Genomic DNA, 25,998 nt, shown 5'->3' on the forward strand with positions numbered 1-25,998 from the left:
TACAGACATTCAATCTCTGCGGTTCCAGGTGAGCAATATCTTTTAATAGCGGTTTCAATCCTACCCAAAAGCCGTCTAGAGTATTAGTTGGCCAAAACGTTGTGAGTTCCTATCTCGTCGCAGTTAATCACATGAAGAAAACCAGATGATGAGTTGGCCGAAACGTAGTGAAATAACAACTATATAAAGACGAGGATAACAGTTCGTAAAATAAATTTTTAAAAAATAGACAAATTACTCATCTCAGAGAATTCCAATGATTAAATAAAATACTTCCGGCCAGCTAAAGTACACTAGTGTCGAATATTTTTGTACAATATTTTATATTTATTGATATTGAGTGTAATTTTTGCAATGTCAGAACAGTCAATATATATATATATATATATATATATATATATATATATATATATATATATATATGCACACACACACACATACACACACACACACACACACACACATATATATATATATATATATATATATATATATATATATATATATATATATATATATATATGCGAATGAAAAGGAAAACTTCAAATAAATAAATGGTAATCAACGCTTCGTCCCTATTTCAGGGGACATCATCAGGATTTGATTTAAAAAATGCTGAAGACCACATGCGAGGGAAGAGGGGAAAAAATTATGTTCCTTTTTACTCTATAACAATAAAAGAAATATTAAAAACCACCAGGCACTCCTCCGAAACCTCCACATCTAACGCCTTGTATTAACTGCCACCAGACATATATAGGAGAAACACAACGTTATTAAGAAATAAGACTCAGTGAACATAGAAGAAACATGAAGAACGGAAATCCTTTAAACGCACTTTTCTCCCACTGTGCTGAACATGATCACTCGTTCAGCTTTGCACATGGCAAAAATCATCAAATGTGTTCTAGATAGAGCTAAATGAAAACTTCTAGAATCAGCACTCATTTCAAATATGAGCACCATCACGAGAGAAAAGGATTCTACAATTTAGCCCCCATTATAGGAAATATAATAATCAAAGGCAAAATATGAATGTAGATCCTAGGTAGCTATTCTATATACCCTTAACCATTTCCCCTTATATAATTTTAACAAAATTAATAACGTATTTACTAACGAATAAATATGAATATAAAAGCATTAAATAAAAAAAATAAACACATTTAACGGTTCATTAAATATTTAGGTATGTATATAAGCGACATTTAAATGTGTATATACATAGAATAACTCAACCTACACGCACATTTGTAAATTCTTTTCCAGAGTAGGAAGGAACCTAAAGTTCTTTCCCTCTTCATTCGCATGTGGCCTGTAATTTGATTCCTCAGCATTTTTTATAAAATCCTGATGATGTTCCCTGAAATAGGGACGAAACGTTGATTACGATTTATTAATTTTAACATTCGCATAACGTAAACAATCGTTTGTATTTTATTTTATTCATATATATATATATATATATATATATATATATATATATATATATATATATATGTATAGTTCATTTAATTACATAAATTAATATAAGAAGATATAATTTTATGCCTAAATGTTCAGTATTTGTTTAAACAGTGCTCAATACATAAGTAGAGCTAGATAGTAAATTATAAAAATATATATGGCATTTAAGCAACGCAGAATATTCCGCGTTTCATTCTCGTGAGAATTTGGCATAAGTCTGACCAATTCTCACGAGGATGAACACGCGGAATATTCTGTATAGCTTAATTGCCATTTATATTTCCATAACTTACTATATATATATATATATATATATATATATATAGAGAGAGAGAGAGAGAGAGAGAGAGAGAGAGAGAGAGAGAGAGACAGACAGACAGACACACAGACAGACAGACAGACAGACAGATAGAGATTAATTAATTGATCGTAGTGCCCTTTCAATTTCATTTTAAAATGAATTTTCTTTGTTTTGCTTTTTTCAGCTTTGGTAAAAGCCCAATTTCTTGAGTATGGAGAAGCAGTGAAAGTGAATGCGCATGCGTTACAAGCGCTTGGTTCCGCTGTCGCCTTCGCCTATGCCCCATTCGTCTCTTTTTCGACAAAGGCCTACGTATCGCTGGCAATGGTGGCCTGGGCAGTCATGGGATATATCGTATGGGAATCGATGACAGTTACCTTCCAGACACGAACCATGTCCTCTAGTGTCTGATATTCGACAAAGAATTCATCATCGTCGCCGTGCGATGGGGAGCTGACTCATCGATAAAAAATGGAGAAAAATTATTTAATTAAAAAAAAACAAAAACAATATTACATCCGGTGGACATATACGACACATTCAATCCTCATTTTAAAATTTATTGCTACTGATTTATTTTTTATTCTTAAGAATTTTATAGATAAAGCAACGCATTTTAATATTAGTATTGTTTGAATGAAGCTGTTCACTTTTAGAATTTGGCTCAGGTTACTACGATTCGCCTCTAGTTGATATATATATATATATATATATATATATATATATATATATATATATATATATATATATATATATATATATATAATTTTAATGATTAAAGTTAAATTCTGTAAATCAAAATATATACACATATATTTAAGTTAAGAATTTATCGTTTGAAACAAGGAATATAGAGAGAAAAATTAGAGAAAAATTATGTTTGATTTTCAATAATGACTCATATCATCATAGGAAATGAAATGCAATTAACAAAATGTTCAGCTACGAATAAACAAGGATTTTGCTTTTCGGAAATAATAATAATGTAATAATGTAATAGCTGATAATTCATTTGATCTCTAATCTGTGACTCATATATATATATATATATATATATATATATATATATATATATATATATATATATATATATATATATCATATGACTGGCTATAAGACAGATTGAACAGAATACGATTTTTTATTTTATAATTTACTCTGAGAAGCCAGCGACTAGAGAAGATGAAGGATGAATATGAGAATGATTTATGCCATTCCATTATATATATATATGTATATATATATATATATATATATATATATATATATATATATATATATATATATATATATATATATATATACCTAATTATTTTTAACAAAATTTAAAAACTGTTGTTTTATTTTGTTTTCGAGGTAATATATTTTTGGCTCGATTGAACATTATCTTCTCAGAGAATTAAATATATTTCTTTAACATTGTTCACTTTTTAGAGATAAGCTTTGAATGTATCTGTAAGTTTAACATAAAATACTCCCTGCTGGAAATTTCGGAAAATCTATTTTGAGACGGTTTTTTTTTTTTTTTTTTTTTTTTTTTGGCTAAATATCTGTCGAAAACAAAGTAGAAATATTGAACCCCGTGCTATTATTTTAATAAATAAACATTTGTAAAACAAGAAGTCTTATTATCTGAAAATGTGTTTTCTAATCTGAATGAGTTGTATACGTCAGCACGCAATTTTATATATCAGAACAATGCGCATGCTCCGAGAAGAGTAGTTTCCGGTGATGTCAGTTTTCCGGTTTTCAGTGAACTTTTTATTTCCGGTGGAAATAATGAGTTTGTAAAACAAAATGATCAAAAGAAATTATGGACGAAAGACTTTAATATAATTAAAGAAAGTGAAGAAATAAAATAAACACAGCATTACAACAAAATAAAAGAATGTATTTAATAAAAAAAAATGAATGTCAAAAGTAAAAAAAAAATATTACAATTTTATTGATCGGATTCAACTAAGATTATTTATACGATGCTTATATGTGAAAACAGACAAATGGACAAACAAAATGTTTACAAGTTTTCAAACACAAAAACATGTCATCGAATAATCAGCCAATCTTTTTCACGTGTATACATAAACATAGAAAAACAAATAGACGTTTAATTTGTAAATATTTATTTATTTACCTATATATATATATATATATATATATATATATATATATATATGTATATATATATACATACACACATATATACATATATATGTATTTATATATGTATATGCATATTTCTATGTATACCTACACATAATAATAAAAACAGCGCTTGTAATAACACCAAATGTATATATACTAATACATAAATACATGCGTCCGCATTTTCCAGTGTATGCATATATATATATATATATATATGTATATGTATATATATGTATATGTACATATACATATATATGTATCTATTATTATATTTATAGTAAAAGATACAAAATGGAAAACTTTAGAATAAAAAAAGAGAAAAACTGATAGCTGATACAAAAAGGAGTGTTTTGTACATTGCATAAGACTAATTAATAGCTTTCTCTGAAGCTCGCAAAGATATGGTTATGTTGCCCTTTATACACAGCAAGTAATTGCTTTTATCCAATGCATGAAACATTCCTTTTTTTTTTGTAAGCACAGTAATACTTCATCTTTTTTCCTTTCTAGAGTTTTCATCGTCTTTTCAATTATATATGTATATATACATATATATATATACACACACACACACACACACACATATATATATATATATATATATAAATGAAAATGATATTTCAATATCATTAAAATAAAAAAAAGCCTATATCATTTGTGACTTTTTCAGGATGACTGATTAGAAGAAAATAAATTAAAACAACTTTATGAGTTGAAAATTCCAGATATGTGTGTAACGTGGAAAAGAGCATGTTCCATCTGGGAGATGGAACAAAAACACTTTTCTCGCGTTACATACACGCCAGGTGTTTAATGAAGTTTTGTTTTAATTTACATTCTTCAAATCCATCACCCTGAGGAACTTTTTAAATAAAGATGAAACGTTCATGAACTCGGAAATGACTAGATATTCCGTTTTTATCTCCATTACTTAGGAATATCATTTCCATTTTTATCATATATATATATATATATATATATATATATATATATATATATATATATATATATATATATATATATATATATATATATATATATAGGTGTATGAAAATATGCTTATTGCAAGCAACACAGGAGTGTTTGCGTTTCGCAAATGAATGCGCGCGCATATTTTCGCTTAAAGAAATGAAAGTGTATTCAATTTCCGCATTGATGTTGCACGTAAAATGCCGTCAAAAATAACAGCAAAGTATAACGTTCCTCTCAATGCTTTCGTCTTCATGGGCTTAATCTTTTGTATTTCTTTTATGCCTATCGTTTTCTTTTTTATTCCTTTTTTTCATTCCTTTCTTCCTTCTCTCCTTTCTTTCTCTCTCTTTTCTCTCCTCAGTTTTTCTTTTTTTTATCATTCTCTCCTTTCGTGTCATCTTTCTTTCCATCTTCCTCCTTCCTTTGTTTTATTCATAGTAATTATTTTTATCAGCTTTGGTAATTTGTTTTTCTGTTCCTTAATTACTTATTTCCTTCTTCATTTGCTCACACCGATGTTCATGCAGCCTCCATCGCTTATAGTGGTTTACAGCACATACCCTCTTCCTCTTAGCATTCAGACCAAGATCAAAGTGTAGTATCTGTTCCGGCAGATACTGCAAGCAAAGACCATATGTGGGGGCGACCCCGCAGATAAGACCTTGGTCAATGTAGGGGCAACCCTTCATACCAATTGTCACTATCCATCTCCCCTACTCCCCGGGGAGTTGGTCCCCATTTCCCCTTAACTCCTCACTTTAAAAATCGGCCTTGTGCCTAATTTGCTCGGTGGGGGAGCAAATAAATACCTCAAAGTGTAGTATCTGTTCTGATGTTTCGCTGAAGTAATTGGTTCTTGGTTAATATAAGGCAACCCCTTCATAACGAGACATTAACTATCATTTGGACACTACCAGAGTGCCCCCTTTTGAGGGGAGCTGATTTTCTCCCACGTTAAAAATGACCTTAAGTCTAATTTTCTTTCGTGGGAAAGCAAATAAATACTATCAAAGTGGGGTATCTGTTCTTCAGATGCTAAACATTTTTGTCCTCTGTCAGAATGTTTAATGTTTGTTCTCTTCTCCACGTTTAAAAAACGACCCAGGCGTCTAACTTTGTCCCGTGGGGAGGCAAAGTAAATGGGCCCCTCTCTCACACACTCTCTCTTTCTATTATCTTCCTCTGCTTTCACAAACCAATCGAAGCATTTTGTACGTTTATTGATTTACGTATTTATTTTTACTTCAATATGGAGTCTCTGAAATCTAAAGGGCTGACACTTGATCTCTATTTTAAACACACAGACATCCGACTGTTCACCTAAAATTCTCCTTTACCTTCGAACACGTTTGATAAGCAAATAAGTAAAGAACATATTCTTCTCCACAATCGACAAATTAACTGTCGTATTATAGCATATTTTTCTTATAATCTTTTGCTTTTATCGGAGTCCAGGACAATAATTCATCTAGTCTGGTGCAGTATCTAGCTAAGCGCTGTTACTTGATGGAATATCACTCAGAGAACGTTCACCATTACTCATATGAATCAGTATAGAGACGCATAAAGTTAATCATATTTGGGCTTCGAATACTATGTTGTGTTGAATCAAGGTTTACTTGCAAGATGAAGTACTTGCAAGATGAAGCACTTGTAAGATGAAGTATTATCATGTCAAATTGTCCTAACAAACCAATATACACATATACTTATTGTATCTAGCAAAATTTCTCCTTATTTGCGTTAGTATTTTTGTAACTTTTTAATTTCTCTTTACTGTTCTACTTTACTTATATTACAAATTTTATTCACATATGAAGATCTATAAATCCAGCAATAATGAATAACTACAGTTTATATACCACACATTTAAGGTTTAACATCTGCTTGATTGTGTCGTATACATCGACCGAAGTGTGTGATGTACCATCTTAGGTTACATGTTCGGTCATCCACCTTCTATCTGCTTAACTGTGTCTACGATTTATTCTCTGTTGCAATCTGGTTAAACGTGTATCATACAATAGGGCATCTAATGTCTAACAGTCAGTTAAGTGTGTCATTTATGACCTCACGTGGGATTACCTATTTCGTAACCAGCTCTGCTCTGGTTAAATGTGAGATCCATCACTCTCGTTCCAGTTAAGCGTGTGCATTATATCATCTGATATCTGGTTTATTCTTTCGTATAAAATCTGGTACCTGCTTAAATGTGTGGTATATTATTCTACATCTGATTAAACGCGTTGTATATAATTCTACATCTGGTTAAACGCGTGGTATATAATTCTACATCTGGCTAAATGTGTGATATATAATTCTACACTTGGTTAAACGCGTGATATATAATTCTTCATCTGGTTAAACGCGTGGTATATCTGATATCTATAAAGTGTATGCTAAACTATACAATATCTGGTTAAGTATGTGTCATACAATCTTACACCCTATCCGTAACCTGATTAAATGTGTGATATATAAATTTACATCGGGTATAGTATGAAACTATTTGGTTGAATGTGTGTCTACCATCTGCCACTTGGTTAAATGTATGCCATACCATTTGACATCTAATTTATTGTCTGGTAAATTATCTGCCATCCGATTTCATTTGTGTTAACCACTTAAATTTAGTCAAGTGCGTGGTATACCATCTAATACCTGTTTAAGTATATAGCTTACCATGTCATACGATCTTACATCGGATTATCTATATCGTAACCAACCTCCCTTGGTTAAATGTGAGGTCTACCACCCTCTCTTCAGTTATGTGCGTGATATACCACATCATCTGGTTAATCGCGTTTGGTACCATCTGAAATGTATTTAATCATTCGGTGTATTGTGTAAATCCTGTGATTTACCATTTGATTTAATATTTGATTTCTGGTTAAGTATTTGCTCTACATTCTAAATTTAATGTTTTCTACCGTCAAACCTCTGGTAAAGTCCGTGATATAACATACGGCTCATGGTTAAACATACGGTTCAGCATTTGATGAAATATTATGTATGACGTCTTACTGGTATAAATATGCGATCTAATCATTCGTCATCTAGTTAAAGGTACGGCCTACTGATTCACTTCTACCCTAACTCGAAATGTATTTTTCATTCCGTGTTATATTCTTTGGAATGTGGGATTATCATCGAGAGGTTAGATTACGGAAGTAAAGCATCTGGTCAGTACCAGATCAGTGATCATTTGAAAATACCAGGCGTCCACATCTTAATGCAAAACTAACGTCGAAAAAAATCGGGTTGCTAATCTACAACTGTAAAGCATATAGATAATGCCAATGTAAGAAACTGGGATTTTGGTGCTCAACGTTCATATGTGGATGATTTTATGCAAAATTCATTTTATGAGAGTTATTAAGATAAGAAAATCGTTGAATTTAATAATAAAATCCCAACCTTTTAAAAGATTTAAGTTGCGGTTTAATTATCGTCTGTGTGGTAAAGTATGAGGTCTAGTGATTCAGTTGCAATGTTTTATTTTATTTATATCCTTCTCAAGTGGTTAGAACAAAGTCACGTATTGGGTTGGTGAAAATGTTTCTGTGGAGCGAAACTGGATTCGAAATTGGCACCCAGGTTAACTAAATTAGTTAACATGGGTGCCAATTTCGAATTGGCACCCACCGGAATTCCCCCAGTCAGTTTCAATGTTTTATGAATTGCGATTTATCTACTCTAAGCTCAAATGTAATTTTTTTTAGTGGGGGGGTGTTTTTGGCGGGGATACTCATCATAGTATGGTTACTTTTACTACCATGTGTTTTTACTATCTTTAATACTCAATTGATTCATTTAAACTTATTGGTGTGTGTTAAATGATAAAACAGATGGAACAGACTTATAGTTTTACGCAGAATCCAAGGTCACGAATGCATTACATTTAACGCGTTTGATTGGTTGGTTAGTAATTCAACGACTAATTGAAGTTGATTCTATAAAACTAGGAAAAATTAATTAACACCGAGGCACTTCACCCTTTCATCTATTATTCTTTTCGTTTATTGAGTTTCTTAATCTACATTTTCTTTCCCGTTTATTTCCGTTCTTATACTTTTTTTAATTACATTTTCACCCCAAACAAGGCACATTGCCACTTAGGTGTAGGGGGCTACTATCAGGGGCAGCAACTACTGGGGCACTATGTAGGGATTTGGGCAGCAAGATGTCGGTTCACGTTACACTTGAACTTCTGCATGTCAGTACAGTTGGGGAAGCAGGGACCTGGAATGGAATTCCAGAGTCTAGCGGTTCTGGGGAAGAAACTACTAGAGTAGAAAGATCTTTTACATCTAGGGATCTCTACTGTGTGGGGGTGGGATTTAGCTGCCTGTCGGATTTGTCGAGGGTGTCTACGTCGTGGGAGCACAAGTGTCTGCAGTTCGTCAGAGCATTCACCATTAAAATACTTGTAGAACAGGCAGAGGGATGCAACGTTTCGTCGATGGGACAGGGGCTGAATCTTAGATGCCAGTTCAGGGCCTATCAGATTGGCGACTCTCTTTTGAACCTTGTCTAGGAGCGAGAGACTAGCACCAGATGTACCAGCCCAAATGTGACAACAATACTCCATACATGGGCGAATGGTGGCCTTATAGAGGTACAGGATACTTTCAGGGGTCAGTAGTTTTCTAGCACGGTAGAGAGAGCCTTCTTCGCAGCGGCCCTAGCAATGTTTTTAATGTAATTGTTCCAACTCATGTTTCCTGTGAACGTTAGGCCAAGCAATTTGAAAGATGTACTCTCAGATAGAGGGTCACTGGCCATTGCTATTGGTAGCAGAGAAGATTTCTTGTAATTATTGAAGGAAACTAGTTTAGTCTTGGCAGCATTGAATGTGACCATCCATTTTTGTCACCATTCCACTACAGATTGGAGGTCATCCTCTAGTGTTTTTGCTATTTTTTTAGTTATGTGTTCATTTGTTTTCCTGTCATGCCTGTTATAGAGTGTGGTGTCATCAGCATATATACCCATCTCAGAGGCAGTTTTATCGGGGAAGTCATTAATAAATATTAGGAACAATAGAGGTCCTTTTAACTATATGTAGAGTGCTTTTTCCTTTTTGTTATGTTGTCTAATATTTCTTCGGGTTTTTATTGTATATAATTGTCTCTCCCATTTTCTCCACTCTCCAAATTAGTCTGTTATTTTTGTTATTACATCATTTAATCGTTCTTTTGTTTGCTCCTCTTTTTTACTCCACCTTGTGTAAGTTGCTCTTCAAACATTGGTGTTGCACTGACGATTCAAACTACTTGGCGCTCAGTGTTTTCTTTCGCTCTGTTCGCTTCTTTTCCCTTTCAATTTTCCTACCTCATCACACCATACCCCTCCGTCCCATTCTCTCCGTCATTTATTTCGTTTCCTTTCTTCAGAATTAATGTCAACGAGTATAAACGAGAAAGTATAATCGGGTTCAATCTAGCAAATATATATATATTTAGAATATCTATTTTCAACTTACATTAAATAATGAAGAAATCAACATTGACACGTTGATGGTATAAAAATGAAAATAATATTCTTGAAAACCAAAACGTGTTTGGTTTTGAATTTCAAAAATATTTTTCCCATGATGAAAGTGTTCGTTAATAGGCCGAGAGATCAAGGTTCAATCTTCAGTCGAGTCATGCCAAAGACTCTAAAAAGGTACATAATGCCTCCGGGTTAAACACTCACTCAGCGTTATAAAGGGGATCAAAAATAAGTGGAGTAATCCTGAGAATGAATTAGAGCCCTCCGGTACACTTCGGTGAAATAGCCAATGAAAAGATAGCCTTCGAGTCGCCCTCGACTATAGTCAGTCACTTAGTTTAGTTTATATCTTGTTGTTTTATCGGCGTTACAAGTGTGAATTTATCCACGATTCAACAGCACATAACCACAGAACACACACCGACATTCGAATACCAATCGTCGAAGCATCATGACAACTTGTCCTGGTCAAGAAGGATTAAAAACAAGATAAAGGGGGGGATTAAATGCTTATATACTTTTGATAAAGTCTCAAAACATTAAATAAATATATTCAATTTAAATATGTTACTATATTACATGGATAAAAAACATAAATATGAGATTAGCATTTTGTGAAAAATACGTGAAAATGTTTTATCAGGAGAAATACGCTAATATATTTTATGTATAAATGCGTGATTACTTATCGAGGATAAAAGCCACTGGAGGATAAGGGTTACTTGAATTGATAGGTTGTAAATTGAATTATAATGAATAGTATGAGAGGTTGATTATTGAGTGTTATTGCCATTATATATAAAGACGATCATGTTGTATCCTTCAGGGAAGTAATCTTCTGGTAACATCTTTCATATATGTATTATGTATGTTTTTAAAGCTATTACACTTTGGATTTATTTCTGAAGCACTTATGCGATAACAACGAAACGTGACTGACATTTGTGCATTAAAACGTGTTATTGACGTCAGTGTTTTGATAAAGTTATCAGTTATACTTAAATATATACAATGTTGTACTTTTATGAGTTTATCGTCTTTGAAAGCTTTTCCAAAGCAGTAACACTGTGGGCGCGGATCTTTGCAAAAATATAGATATTCCATGAAAAATGGAGGAAAGTAACACTTTAAAATTACGTTAAACGAAACAGATGTTCTGAAATTAAGTCGGCTGTAGAACTGCTGACGACCACTACAAAAAGCTTCCTTTACTGTTAAGTGTAAAGTAGTTGAGCAGAGGCTAGGTTCTCACAAGTTTTGGCACATAACAAACAGGGTTTTGCACAGATGTCTTAATTTCTATCAAATCATCAACGGATCTCGGATGATTATGTCAGCAAAACCCTTCGCATTAAACTGTATGATAATGGCCGCCTACTCTCATGAATGTTTCTCCAAAGGCTGATAATACTCTGAGCAACCTATATATCTGCCCGAGATGTCTCCAGACTTATCAAGAACTTTGATTCCAGCAAAGCAATTGGCCCTGACAACATTCCAATCATTGTACCCAAAAATCTGCAACCAGAACTTTGTTCCTATACTAACAAAGTTGTTCAACCTTAAGGGAAAATTCTTGCCAAAACCTTTGAAAACCAATACAGGAGTTCGATCTTCTGCATCTCAAAACAGATTAATCAGCCTCCTATGTATCTTGAGTAAGTTGTTCGAGTTACTGATAAATAGAGAAGTTGTTAACCACCTCAGCAAAGACAAACTATTCAGCGACATATAATAATTTCTGAAGCTCACAATATTAATGCTGATAGTATCTATTCTGGGCCCAAAACTCTTCCTGATTTTCATCAACGACCTCCCAAATCAAACTCTTCGTTCATTCGTCGATATTTATGAAGGCGATACTGCCATCTATGGCAACACTTCAACAAAGATCAGAATCTCCCCGATTTTCTCTCCTACAACCTGGGACGTGTGGTACAATGAGATTTTTTTAAAATGGCTAGTTACATTTAATAAATCTAAAACCAAACTGCTATCTTTTCCCTACAAACGCTCATATGCCCACTTTGCCCCGGTTGAAATAAACGGCTTTCGTCTTGGAGAAGCTTCATCTTGCAGAAGTTTCAACAAACTTCTGGAACTGACATTTATCTCTGACCTGAAATAGAACACTTACTTCCGTTGCTAAAATTACTGGGAAAATGGTGGGATGGTTCTACTGCTCTAGAGAGTATTTCATACCCGACGCAATCCTCCACATTTACAAGAGTCAAATATGTCCTAAGATGAAGTATTGTAATCACATCTGGGGTAGAGATTCTAAAAGCACACTATTCCTGCCTTGACAAGGTACAAAACCGTCTTCCTAATTAAGTGGGCGATGGCATTTTCGCCTTCCTACTACCTTTTTCTCACAGAGGAGACGCTGCGAGACTGGTTCCGTTCTATCGTTAATTTTATGGTAGGTGCTCGACTGAGCTCCAATTTACAGTCCCTCACTGTAAAACGTTTGCAACAAGTACTCGTCTAGCGGCAACAACTGCCAACAACTTCCCTCGCTTCCTATCTCTGATTAGAATTAAACGAAAATTCCATAAGCAGAGTTTCTTTCCTAGAACTGTCCGTCTGTGAAATACAATACCGTGTGTCTGCTTCCCGACTGGCTATAACATGGTCGTCTTCAAACCCAAGGTGAATAAATTCTTATTGAGTCGTCTTCTTAGATAATCTAGCTCTAAACTGTTTCCACCATAACAGATCATTTCGTCTCACCATCAACCTAACACTTAACCCTTATCCTAGAATGACCCCTTGGACTTGACCTCCCAAGTATATATATATATATCGACTGGCGTCAGAGTTTTATGATGACGTCATCAAATCTGTAGCCCACAAACATAATATTTATGACTTTTTTATAGCCACATAAAAATAATTTCGACATAATTACGCTGACAAATCAGTTCTTTTTAGATCCCCCAAGTTAAGCAATGTTGCACTTGGTCAGTACCAGATGGGTGACCATTTGCAAATACTAGGCGGCATATTCCTGCAAATCTAACGTCGTCAAAATAGGATTGCGGGTCAACATTTTACCGCTACAAAACAATCAAACCAAACATCGTGAATAAATATTTGAAGATACAAAAAATCTCGAAGCATAAAAAAATTTACAAAAAAGTGATTGAATTCGGAATTTAATAACTCAAAAGGGTTGATGTGCTGTAAAACAAAACAACCAAACACAATGAGCAGAAAAAATATTTTCCCTGTGTTAGGTTTTCGTCAGGTTTATTAGTATCGTTTTTAATCGGTATATTTTGAACTTCTGACGACACTTCTCTGTCGAAAGAATATATTTTAAGAATTGAATAATTTTGTCAAAATTAATCAAATTTTATTTTCATTAATATTTTTGTTTGTTTCTCCCATTTGAATGTTTCTTCTTTTTCTCATTACTTGATTCTCCGTCCTTTTTCTCTTCTATCATTTTATACTCTCCTCCTCTCCCCTCTCTCTCTCCTCTCTCTCTATCTATCTATCTAACTATCTTTATCTCTCCAGCTAGCTAGCTATTTCATTCCGTTTTATCCCTCTCATCTATTTTTTATTTGTTTTTTTTTATCTTTATATATTTGCTATTTCGTCTCTCTTTCCATTGGGCTCCTTGAAATAAATTTCTTTCGATAATTTTAGATATCATTACTTTTTCGTTTAAAAATATTTTTATCACGCTTTTTTGTTCATCTTACATTCTGCATTCTGTCTTTTTCCCCCCAACAGCTAAAATTCTCAGTCCAATCTAATTACAAGGCACGTACAATCATCCAACAAACAAAAAACAGCGCCCTGTATCTTCTATTTTTGAGCTTGTTTTCTAACATTTTACATTTAATTTTTGGTTACCTTTTTATTTATTTATTGTCTTTAACTTATTTGTGACAGGCTTTTATCTATTTTAGGTTTTCCTGTTTGCCATTCTATAAATATATTCAAAATAATCTAAAATCTTTCTTTTTCTTGTGTTTCACATTATTATCTCCCATTTCAGAAGAACGTTGAAAGAAAAGGGAGATAATCGAATGCATACAACTCTTGTTTAGATCATCAGTTTTCTTTTTTAATCAATTGAAGAAAGTAAAAACCTAAATTATGTAGAATTCGATCTTACTGCATCAATAATTTATATTTATGAATTTCAATTTGTTCACACACACAATTATATATACATATGTGTGTGTGCGTGTGCGCGTGTGCGTGCGTGTGTGTGTGTGTGTGTGTGTGTGTGTGTGTGTGCGTGGATGTGTGCAGATAAAAGCTTTAGAAACGAATTCGAGCATTAATTCATAGGCACACTACCGCTATATTCTTAATAGATAATCTTCAACGAAGATTTGTCAAGATACTGACAATTCCTCAAGCTACGAACCTAGAAAACGGAGCGATTAAACCTGACATATTGATATGGGATAAGAAAGAGAGAAAAAAACTTAGTAGAAGTTACTGCCCCCAATAATGCTGTGTTACATATTGTTGGTATGTAAAGATAGCGAAATGCGACGTGAAAAAAAGAAACTGGAATTTTAGGAAGATCTCCATAATTTCTGTGAGACTTGCTGTACTCAGGAAGAAGAATTTGAAAAACTATCTTGCGGCTGCGCCCGGTGAGTCAAGTGTGGCAGAGATTCGGACGATTACGCTTGGGGGTGGTTGGTGTCTTGAAAATGTATAAGATGGTAGGTGAATGTCTGGCATCCGGTAGAATGCCCCATACCCACCTAAGAACAAAATGATAATAAAATTGAAAGAAAAAGTAATTTGAATGCAGTGTACCTATGAAATCTCAAGTTAGTTTCTTAAACTTTTTTCTGTAACCATTTATATATAAATGTTGGACTCTTACTTCTGTAATTGAGTACTCTTGTCAATTTAAAAGAAAAGAAAACTTTATATATATATATATATATATATATATATATATATATATATATATGTATGTATGTATGTATGTATGTGCGCATGTGTGTGCATATACATGCACATATATTTATATGCACATAAATATATGTCTGTACATATAAATATATATATATGGACATACAGAGATGTACATACATATATGTAAATACACATACATATACAGTAGCGTCCAAAAGTTAAGGGCTAATAAAACCTCAGCAAGTTTAACCATATACTTGAAACAAATACACACGAACAACAAAAAATTACTTCACAATTATATAGATAACATATATATCTTCAATGGGTCGTAATTTCGTTAGCTTACACTAAGTATTTTTTGAATAACTACCATTTTAAATAAAATTGTTCAAAATTTGTGTGTCCAAAAGTTAAGGGCTAACACGATTGCGGCTTTTGTCCTTGCTGTGAATGGCTGAAATTACCAACTAACTAGTATTTGGTAAACAAACCCTTGCTATTTATGACTTCTTGACACCTCTTGGCACAGGAATCCACCAACTTCTTGCAAAACGCTGGCGGTATCGCACTCCATTCAGCATATAAGCACTGCCAGAGTTCTTCTTGATTTTTTGGGCACTGAAGTTGAGCACGTTCACCAACTATTTTCCAGATATTCTCAATATCAAGATCTGGACTCTGAGGGGGCCAACGCATCGTTTCAACTTCTTCCTCGTCTAAAAATGTTTTTACTTTCTTAGCAGTGTGACAAGGAGCGTTATCCTGCATGAAAATTGCAGGTTGATAGAGCGACGACTGAAGACTAGGAACTGCATGCTGCCGTAGAATCTGCTTATAAACTTCTGCATTTATTCCACCTTGCAGACGAATCAGTGGTCCACAGCCTGCAGCTGACATAACGCCCCAAACCATTACACTTCCTCCTCCAAATTTCACAGTTTTTTTCACGCACTTAACCTCCAATATCTCACCAGTTCTTCGCCGGACATACGTGTTGCCATCAGATCCGATAACGTTAAACTTCGATTCATCACTAAAGTGCACACGGGACCAGTTTTCGGTTGTCCACACAACGTGTTCTTGGGCAAAAGCGAGGCGGAGTTTCTGATTCTTTTTGGAGATAAAAGGCTTCCTTGCTGGCACTCGAGATTGCAATCCAGAAGCGTGCAACCGGCGTGTAACAGTTTGCCGAGACGCTTGAACAATAGACCTTTGCTTTAGTTCTCGAGATATTTTAGCAGCAGTGTTAAATCTGTCTTTAAGTGACATTTTGACAATAAGACGATCCTGTCGAGCAGTTGTGATTCGAGGTCTACCAGATTTTGGGGCAGCTGCCACTGATCCTGACTGCTTGAAATGTGCCACAATACGCTTTACTACACTAGGAGACCTTCCTACGGTGTCAACAATCTCAGAGGTTTTCTTGCCATTACTATGAAGATGAATAATGAGCTGTTTTTCTTCGACAGAAACGGGACAACGTTGTTTTGCTGCCATGTTATACTAGTGCGATACAAACACTCATTTCTTTTACCCAATTACAATAATTTTAATGTTCTTTAGTAAAAATTTGAAGTAGGATTATTCATAGTACCTGTCTGACAGCGAAACGACGATTACTGTTATAATAATAAAAGATTTTACCGCGTAACCCTTAACTTTTGGACCACGAGAATTTGGACAAACTTTTGTGTTATTGGTCATAACTTTAAAAATATCCAACGGATGCTTATTAAATTTAGGCGAGACATGAGTGATGAGTATATCTATAAGTATATATGCATATTAAGTATTTTAAATGAACGGTTTTTCTTAAAAAGTACTTAAACTTGTCTTGAAACTACTAGCCCTTAACTTTTGGACGCTACTGTATATGCGCGTGTATATATGTACATGTGTGTGTGCGTGCGTGCGTGTGTGTGTGTGTGTGTGTGTGTGTGTGTGTGTGTGTGTGTGTGTGTGTGTGTGTGTGTGTGTGTGTGTGTGTGTGTGTGTGTGTGTGTGTGTGTGTGTGATAAAAATCCGACCAAATCGAAATTGAAAACTTTCGTTCAGGTATAAAGTTTATTTTATTTATCGACGTTTCCTCTTTCTGAGCTGCATCATGTGAAAGTATTTTATTGGCTCCTGTTAAAAAATTATATACATCTTGTCAGAAACGCTCGTAAAAATGACAAGTACTTTAATAGCTTTGACGAACAAGTGTTGTATTGTCACCTTACCAAAAAGGGTATATGTTATATATATCATATCTGCGTATATGTGTGGGTGTATACATGTCACTAAAATGTCTGTGGCTTTTCACTATTTGGACCCTATGTTTTCTTATATATATATATATATATATATATATATATATACACACACGTTACAGCCTGTTTTACGGCCCGTGATTAGTTTCGTCTAAGTGTGTTGCTGCTTGCGTGTGTGTGTGTGTGTGTGTGTGTGTGTGTGTGTGTGTGTGTGTGTGTGTGTGTGTGTGTGTGTGTGTGTGTGTGTGTGTGTGTGTGTGTCAGACACACATGTGTTATGACATACCTTTGAAACTGCGTTGTTGGTCTACCTGGGATGTCATCTGTTATTGGATGTTGGACAAAGATGTTTCAAACGATTTGTTTTCTATAAATATCTTATTTCATTCCCCATGTGTCATCACGCAGAAGAATGGAAAATAATATCTGAACTGTGGATTTCTCTTAGTCTCCATTTTGAGGCATGTCACTTCCCTCTCGGGGGGGGGAAGAGAAGCTGTTTAACCTATCCGCTCTCTTCGATGTCTGAAAACTAACTCAAACAATGATCCAGCAAACCAGAACACGTGACAGTCGACACGTCCTACCGGTTAGCTGTTCAGATACCTTACAGCGCAAACTTAACCAGGTCACAGTTTGACAAGATTTGACATGTTTTGATAACCTAATCAAAACATAGCTTCATCTCTCTTGTTTATTTCGCCAGTTAGATAGATAGATAGATAAATAGATAGATAGATAGATAGATAGATAGATAGATAGATAAATACATGCATATATACATACACCGATAATTAGATAAACTGATAGATAGACAAATAACAGATAATTTACTCTTCTACTGGGTCAACTATATAAAACGTACACTAGTAACGCCCTCGATGTAAATAGTCTCGACTGGGCAGGCAAGCAGTAGATTTTAACCGTTTACCGGTAGATGTCCCCCAATGTCGAACGTAATTCTATTCTTCAGATGGCTAGACTTTGGAATTTCCTCTATGTATCCTGCTTCCCCAACTGTACCATGTAGAAATTTAAGTGTAAGGTGAACAAACATCTTGCTGCTCAACTCACTACTCATAATGTCCTTGTAAACATGTTCCCTTATTCACCGTAGATCTTTTTTTATTATTACATTTTCACCCCAAACAAGGCACATTGCCACTTTGGTGTAGGGGGCTACTATCAGGGGCAACAACTACTGGGGTACTATGTAGGGATTTGGGCAGCAAGATGTTGGTTCACGTTACACTTGAACTTCTGCACGTCAGTACAGTTGGGGAAGCAGGGTCCTGGAATGGAATTCCAAAGTCTAGCGGTTCTGAGGAAGAAACTACTGGAGTAGAAAGATCTTTTACATCTAGGGATCTCTACAGTGTGGGGGTGGGATTTTGCAGCCTGCCGGGTCTGTCAAGGGAGTTCACGTCGTGGGGGCACAAGTGCTTGCAGTTCGTCAGAGCATTCACCATTAAAATACTTGTAGAACAGGCAGAGGGATGCAACGTTTCGTCGATGGGACAGAGGCTGAAGCTTAGATGCCATACGTCTTAGTAGCAATTTGTATTGTTTGCAGTGAATATAATTTTGAAAAGTATGATGTGCAATGATTAAATCGCTTTGTGATTCAGTCAATACAAATTCACATTATAAACCGCATGTGCGTCTCTTCCAAGTAGATATAATTTTATTCTATTTTATATCTCCTTATGATTAACAGGAAGTAAAATAATTCTATACTTGAGTCCAGTGCAGTTGAGAATGAGCGAAACGTCGACAACAAAAAAATAAATAAATAAAATCTTATTCCTGAAAAGAACATTTAATATTTTCTTTTAATATATATATATATATATATATATATATATATATATATATATATATATATAAGTATGAAAATGTATATAATACTGCTTTTATTTATTTTAAAAGGCGCTATATCATCCATTGTATGCAAATAAAGCAAATATATTAATTTTATTAAATTTATAGTCAAAATGAAAAGAAAAATATTTAATATTATATATAAAAGGAATTGTTTCTGAATTTTTTTAAAATGAGGATTGATAATTTGGATTTTTGGGATTATTTGGAATACTGTTCTCATCTTGAATGTAATTTTCAAACGTTTCAGCCAATGTAACCTCCGTATTGATGTGTGTCTTGTGGAACTCGGGAGTTTTCATGTCGAGCTTATGAATCTATACGAAATTTAAAACGAAACTCTTTATTATTCCTAAGCTTGATACACTTTTCAGGTCGGAGGTTACATCGTACGGAACATTGTGAGAATAAAACTCAAGTTGAGAACAGTGTTCCGAATAATCTGGAGAAAATGAAAGAAACTGTTACTTATACGAACTCTGAAATCTTCAGTCTAGAACGGAACAAAATGTTTGGTTCTATTTCAGACCATTCTGCCTATCTACTCTCGTAGTTAAAATACGGTTGGTAATTGAAGAACATCAGTTTAAACGTGTATTATATAAACCCAATAAATTTAATAGATTACAAAATATATCTTTTCAAGTCTTCTCTTTTTATGCACGCATTGATTTTAAATTTTTTTTGTATTTTTTATACCAGATGTGATCAAAAGTTTAATTGAATGAACAACAGTATTCAGACTCCACACATTTTTTGTACTACTTAATATAGACGTCTTACTTACATTATGACAAGACATTAAATAACTGCATTAGTACTAAGATAATTATATAATCAATTAATTTATATAATGACGATAGCTGTTTAGGTACTAAGCCTTATGTAAATCTATATTTCAAGTAGTATTGTTCGTGTGTGTCTATGTACAAAGCTCTTCTACAACCCACACCACTGGACCGATCATGACCAAACCTGGCATGATGATGTAACCCTACCTAAGGATGGTGCACATCATTTTCCAAAGAAAAAATTCGAAGATTAAGATCATAGCCTACATATATATATAATCTGCTACAGTCTCCATCACTGGGTCGATCATAACCAAACCTGACATGATGATGGTCTCCAACCTAGGGATGATGCACACTATTTTTCAAGGTCAAAGTCAAAGGTTAAAGTCATATTTGGTACGGCTCTTCATAAACTCTTTGACCTAGGAATTGTGTACACCAAGTCGGGGTTTGCCACCATCACGGGTGCCGCTACTATGGCGCCAGCCAACTTCTTCGTAATTGTTTCAATTTTTATGTGTAACAATATAAATGTCAACTTTGATATAATCTATTTGCTTTAAAGTTTATAATTGGATTTTAGTCACTTCAGAAGGTTGTTAAAAGATTTTAAACGCCGTGACGTCGAAAATTAAGGCTGCATGATCCGAGAAATGCTTTCCTTTCAAAAACAACTTCATGGCTGGGGAAAGTTGAAAGTCAGAAGGCGAAAAGTCACGAACGTGGGAGTATGGAAACAATTTCGTAGCTATACATCCGTGTTTCTGATCTGACGACAAGTGCGTTATGAACAAGAGCGTTGTCTTGCAGGAGGAGGATAACGTTGCTGATCTTGTTCGCGTCTTGACTTTGATAGGTCTTAAATTCATCAAAAGTGAAACTAATATGTTCCTGTAATTGTGGTACTCTTTTCCAGGAAATCTGACATCACTACTCTTTCCAAGTCCAAGAAGACTGTAAGCATAACCTTGTGAGCAGCCTTGCTTTCTTTGTAGATCGTGATTCCAAGTGTTTCTACTATATTGACTAGGCTATGGTCTCTGGCTCATAGCGATAAATCCTAGTATCATGATACTACAAGTGAGTAAAGAGTATCACTTATTGGACGCTTCTGGTACATGTACGAAAATGATATTGCATGTTGTATTTTCAAAAGCACAAAGGCTGGCATGAATTTCTCCACCACCACCCACCCCATTGTCGAGGTTGAAGACGCCTTTTCAATCTTCCCGCATCTATAATTTCAACTCGTATAAAAATATAATTCACTGAAAAAGAGCTTATTTGCCTGGGTCAGTTTTTAACGTGTGTAAAGATTAACTCTCTTCAAAAAAGCATTAATATTGAAGTGCAAGATGTGTAACAATATTTTTTCTTAACAGGATATTCCATGGTAAGGTAAGTTTAACATGAAACTGGGAATTCCCATTAGAAGTCATTATAATTATGTGCCTATAAAGAAAGGCGGCACTAAGATGTGACATAAGATCTTTCTCTCTTTTCTGGACAGCACAAGAGAGCAGACATATTGTTGGTATGTAAAGATAGCGAAATGCGACGTGAAAAAAAGAAACTGGAATTTTAGGAAGATCTCCATAATTTCTGTGAGACTTGCTGTACTCAGGAAGAAGAATTTGAAAAACTATCTTGCGGCTGCGCCCGGTGAGTCAAGTGTGGCAGAGATTCGGACGATTACGCTTGGGGGTGGTTGGTGTCTTGAAAATGTAATGAAAATAATGCTTTGGGGTTGTTGCTTCTATTTGTCAATAAGGGGTGGGTTTCAGTATTGGCTGCACATACCGTATACTAAAAGAGAAAAACAAAATCTTTTAATTTATTGTAAAAATCCAATAATTATGTAATGTCAATATTTCAATAGCTGATGTTAATAAGCATGAAAAAAACGCATAGAATATCATCGAAAAAAATATGAGAGAAGAAACTGCTGTTATGTGTCACCTACAAAACGAGACTCACGCTGTCTGTGTGATTAGCCGCAGGTAATCTAGAATCAAAGAGCAGTCATTTTAGTAATAAAAGGTAATTAAAAAGTAATAAAATTTGGATCAAGTAAAGATTAGATACCCCGTAAAAGAAGACGAATACTGGCAAACATTTCAAGTGACACCGGTTGTTCGACCTTGATATTGCCGTTGATTGTTTGTAAACACGTCAAATAGCAGACATGGTCGAATGTTCGCGAGCAAGATTTTTTTTAAAATATATTTACAAAACTTTTTAAGATTTAAAAGAAAAAATATATATTTACAAAACATGTTTTTAATATTAAATATTTACAAAACTTTTAAGGATTAAAAAAAAAAATTTCTATTTACACAAAACTTTTTAGTGTAAGTAACAAAACAAACGTAAATTTAACAAAATATATTTAAATAAATGGGTGTCTTTCTGAGTGCGTTTTCTTTATATATTTACAGAACTTTTTAATAAATTAATTATAATTATAATAAAAAAATTGTAATTTTTAAAAAAACGAAAAGAATGAACTATATAAATTACAAAACACTGAGTATTTCGGACGCTAAACTTAAGTTAGCAAATAGCAAGATTTTTGAGGATTTTTTTGTTTTAAATAAAAATGAAAATTATAAAAAGATTTGTATCTTGTGATACTACACTTCATCTTTATAAAAATAAAAGTTATAAAAGATATGTGAATAAAATATATTTTTTAAAGCTCGATTGTTTATACTTGTTACTTATACTTGTGATTTTATTATGCTTAAAAATTGCCTCGATCTAGAAGGAGTTCTCCTTCACAGACCACCTACATACATAGCACTTTAAATAAATATTGAATTGTATCAAAAACGCACAAAGAAAGATAAAAAAATAAAAAAAAAAACACTGTACATAAAAATTAATCTTGGTCGCAAAAATCCGAGCAAGTCAGTTATTTTATATTTGTTTCTGCCATTAAAAAGTTTGGTTATAATTTTATTTAAATTTTTTTTAAATGGTGTATTTTTTAATTGCCATCATCCGAAACTCTCAGCTATAACGTCGGCTTATTTATTTATTTTGGTATTATTTTATGACCTGCCCCAGCGTAGTATAAACACCCCCAACCACCCTATGTTAAGAACGACTTTCAGAATAACCTCCCAACCTCCCCATGTTTAGAACGGCTTTTGAGGTTGGGGGTATTTATTTTGAAAGCCGTTCTTAACATAGGGAGGTTTGGGTGTTTATAATAGGCTGGGGCACGTCGTAAAAATTTACCATTTATTTCTATCATTATCATTATTATTATTATTAGTAGTAGTAGTAGTAGTAGTAGTAGTAGTAGTAGTAGTTTATCAAAAAGTTCTGTAAATATATATTTAAAAAAACGCCCTCAGAAAGACACCTATTTATTTAAATATATTTAAATACGTTCGTTTTATTACTTACACTAAAAAGTTTTGCGTAAATAGAAAAAGTTGTGTTTTTTAAATCTTTAAAAGTTTTGTAAATATTTAATAATAAAAAACATGTTTTGTAAATATATATTTTTTTTAAATCTTGCTCGCGAACATTCGACCATGTCAGCTATTTGACATGTTTACAAACAACCAACGGCAATGTTAAAGTCGAACAACCGGTGTCACTTGAAATGTTTGCCAGTATTCGTCTTTTGCTACGGGGTATCTAATCTTTACTTGATCCTAAAATTTACCTTGATGGCGGTTTATCACAATCCAGGGAGCCCTATTTTAGTACTGCAGAAACTATTTTTTATTCCAAGGGATTATCGGGATGGCGGCTCACCATAATCCAAAGAGCTTCTTTTTGGTACTAAAGAGACCACTTCTTTGATTCCAAGAGATTGTCTTAACAGTGGATCATCACTATCCAGAGTGCACCTTTTGATTATCAAGCAGACTACTTTGTGTCAGGTGATTTCTTCGACGGCGGCGCATCACAATTAAGTGTGCTCTTTTAAATTATTACAGAGACCATGTTATTGCACTAGCTCTGGATTGTAATAAGCAACCGTCCAGCTAATTTCCCGGAATAAAATAAGTGGCCTCTTTAGTATTTATATAGAGCATTGTATATGAGTGAGGAACCGCTATTCAAATAGTCATTTGAAACAATAATAATCTTCTTAGTATTAAAAAGGAGCACTCTGGATTATGATGAGCTATCGTCCAGATAATCTCCTGTAATCTAAAATGTATTTTTAATACTAAAAAACACTCTGGATTATGAGGAGTCGCCGTCCACGTAATACCCCAGAAATAAAAGAAGTGGCCTTTTAGTACTAAAAATGAGAACATTGGATGGTGATGAGCATAACATAAGTGACTTCTTAACTTCTTATGAAATCACACTAGATTATGAGGAGCCGCTGTCCAGATAATCCCTGGAATTAAACGTTTTTCTAAAAGGAGCATTCTGCATTGTGATGAGCTGCTATCTAGATAATCTTCTGAAATAAAAGACGTGGTCTCTTTGTTACTGAAAAGGAACACTGCAGATTGTGATTACCCGTCGTCAATAAAATATCCTGGAATCAAAGAAATGGCAATTTAAATAATAAAAAAGGGGATTAACTCTGTCTGGCCTTTTTGGGTCTAGGAGAGCCAGCATGCTTCCACTCTGTCTCTTGGTCTCTGGGTCATAGCAGAAGATTCACATTTCATCACAGGTCACCAGAGTATTAAGAACTGGAAGATCTGAATTGATTAACTCTACCACCTCCCTGTTGTCATAGCCATAGTCTATCTTCTTGATCTTCTCTGAGCATCCTTGTGACAAACTTTGCGCAAATCTTCCGCATCTTCAGTTCCTCGCGAATAATTATATGAACAGTTCACACACTGACATTAAACTGTGTACTTATTGTCTCTATAGATACACAACGGTCCTTATCCATGACATTCTTTATTTTGGCAATCATCTGGTAGGTAGTCCGACGAATTGCAAGCCCTTGTACCCCTCGACGTAAATACCTCCCACAAGCTCGACAAGCAGCAAAATTCCACCCCTACACAACAGAAATCCCTAGCTGTAAAAAAGCCTTCTACTCTAATAGTTTCTTCCCTAAGACTGCTAACCTTTGGAATTCCATTCCTGGCTCTTGCTTCCTTGACTCTACTGACATGCAGAAGTTCAAGTGTAATATAAACAGACATCTTACTGCTCAACTCCCTACATAACACCTATGCAGATTATATCCAAAATAGTAGCCCCTACATCAAAGTGGCGCTGTTCCTTGTTTGGGGTGAAAATGCAATAAAAAATCTCTGGTGTTTTGACTTCCTTATGTCTCCCACACCTCTTATAATTCCTCTCTGATTCCCTACTTTCCTTGAATCTCTTATGCCACTCAAAAACTGATGCTCGATTCATGCAAGATGGTCCAAAAGCAGTCTGTACGTTTCTGTGAAATTTTTCTAAGTTTAAAAAAAAATTTTAATGCATATTTTTCTTTTAAAGTGTCCTCACGTCCAGATTGCACGTTTGAAATTCACTAGTTGTGACATTCAGGCTTTAATAGTAGCGTATTCCAATTCCTGGAATACAGTTGTTCATTTGAATCTGAAATCATAAAATTTGGTCAGTCATCTAATGAGATGTATAGCAATAACATACTGAATTCTTAAGTGTCTTTTTGAAATGCGTGTACCAAAAAAAGTCTGGAAACTTATGAAAAGCACTTCGTATGTCGCTTGGTGTTTGCATATAATCACGTTGTATTTGCTTTGCTGTTCGGTGTATTTTGTTTACAGTAATTACCGAGTTGTGTCTTTCTTCCGAACACTCAATACACGTCAAT

At 34.1% G+C, this 25,998-nt stretch overlaps 1 protein-coding gene and 1 long non-coding RNA gene across 4 annotated transcripts in view; one reads left to right on the top strand and one right to left on the bottom strand.

Moving 5' to 3' along the window:
• Window positions 1–2,275, top strand: part of LOC145285317 (protein unc-93 homolog A-like) — a 719,754-nt gene extending 717,479 nt beyond the window's left edge. For both annotated transcript variants that reach the window (XM_080134117.1, XM_080134118.1), the window contains one exon: window positions 1,953–2,275. In XM_080134117.1, coding sequence (XP_079990243.1) covers window positions 1,953–2,179 — 227 coding nt within the window. In that variant the 3' untranslated portion in view covers window positions 2,180–2,275. The remainder of the gene's footprint in view (window positions 1–1,952) is intronic.
• Window positions 1–25,998, bottom strand: part of LOC145285759 (uncharacterized) — a 370,328-nt gene that overhangs the window by 194,038 nt on the left and 150,292 nt on the right. The window lies entirely within an intron of this gene.

Source organism: Euprymna scolopes, chromosome 1 (genome assembly GCF_053919585.1).
Source record: "Euprymna scolopes isolate OS-2025 chromosome 1, ASM5391958v1, whole genome shotgun sequence".
NCBI classification, from domain to species: Eukaryota; Metazoa; Mollusca; class Cephalopoda; order Sepiida; family Sepiolidae; genus Euprymna; species Euprymna scolopes.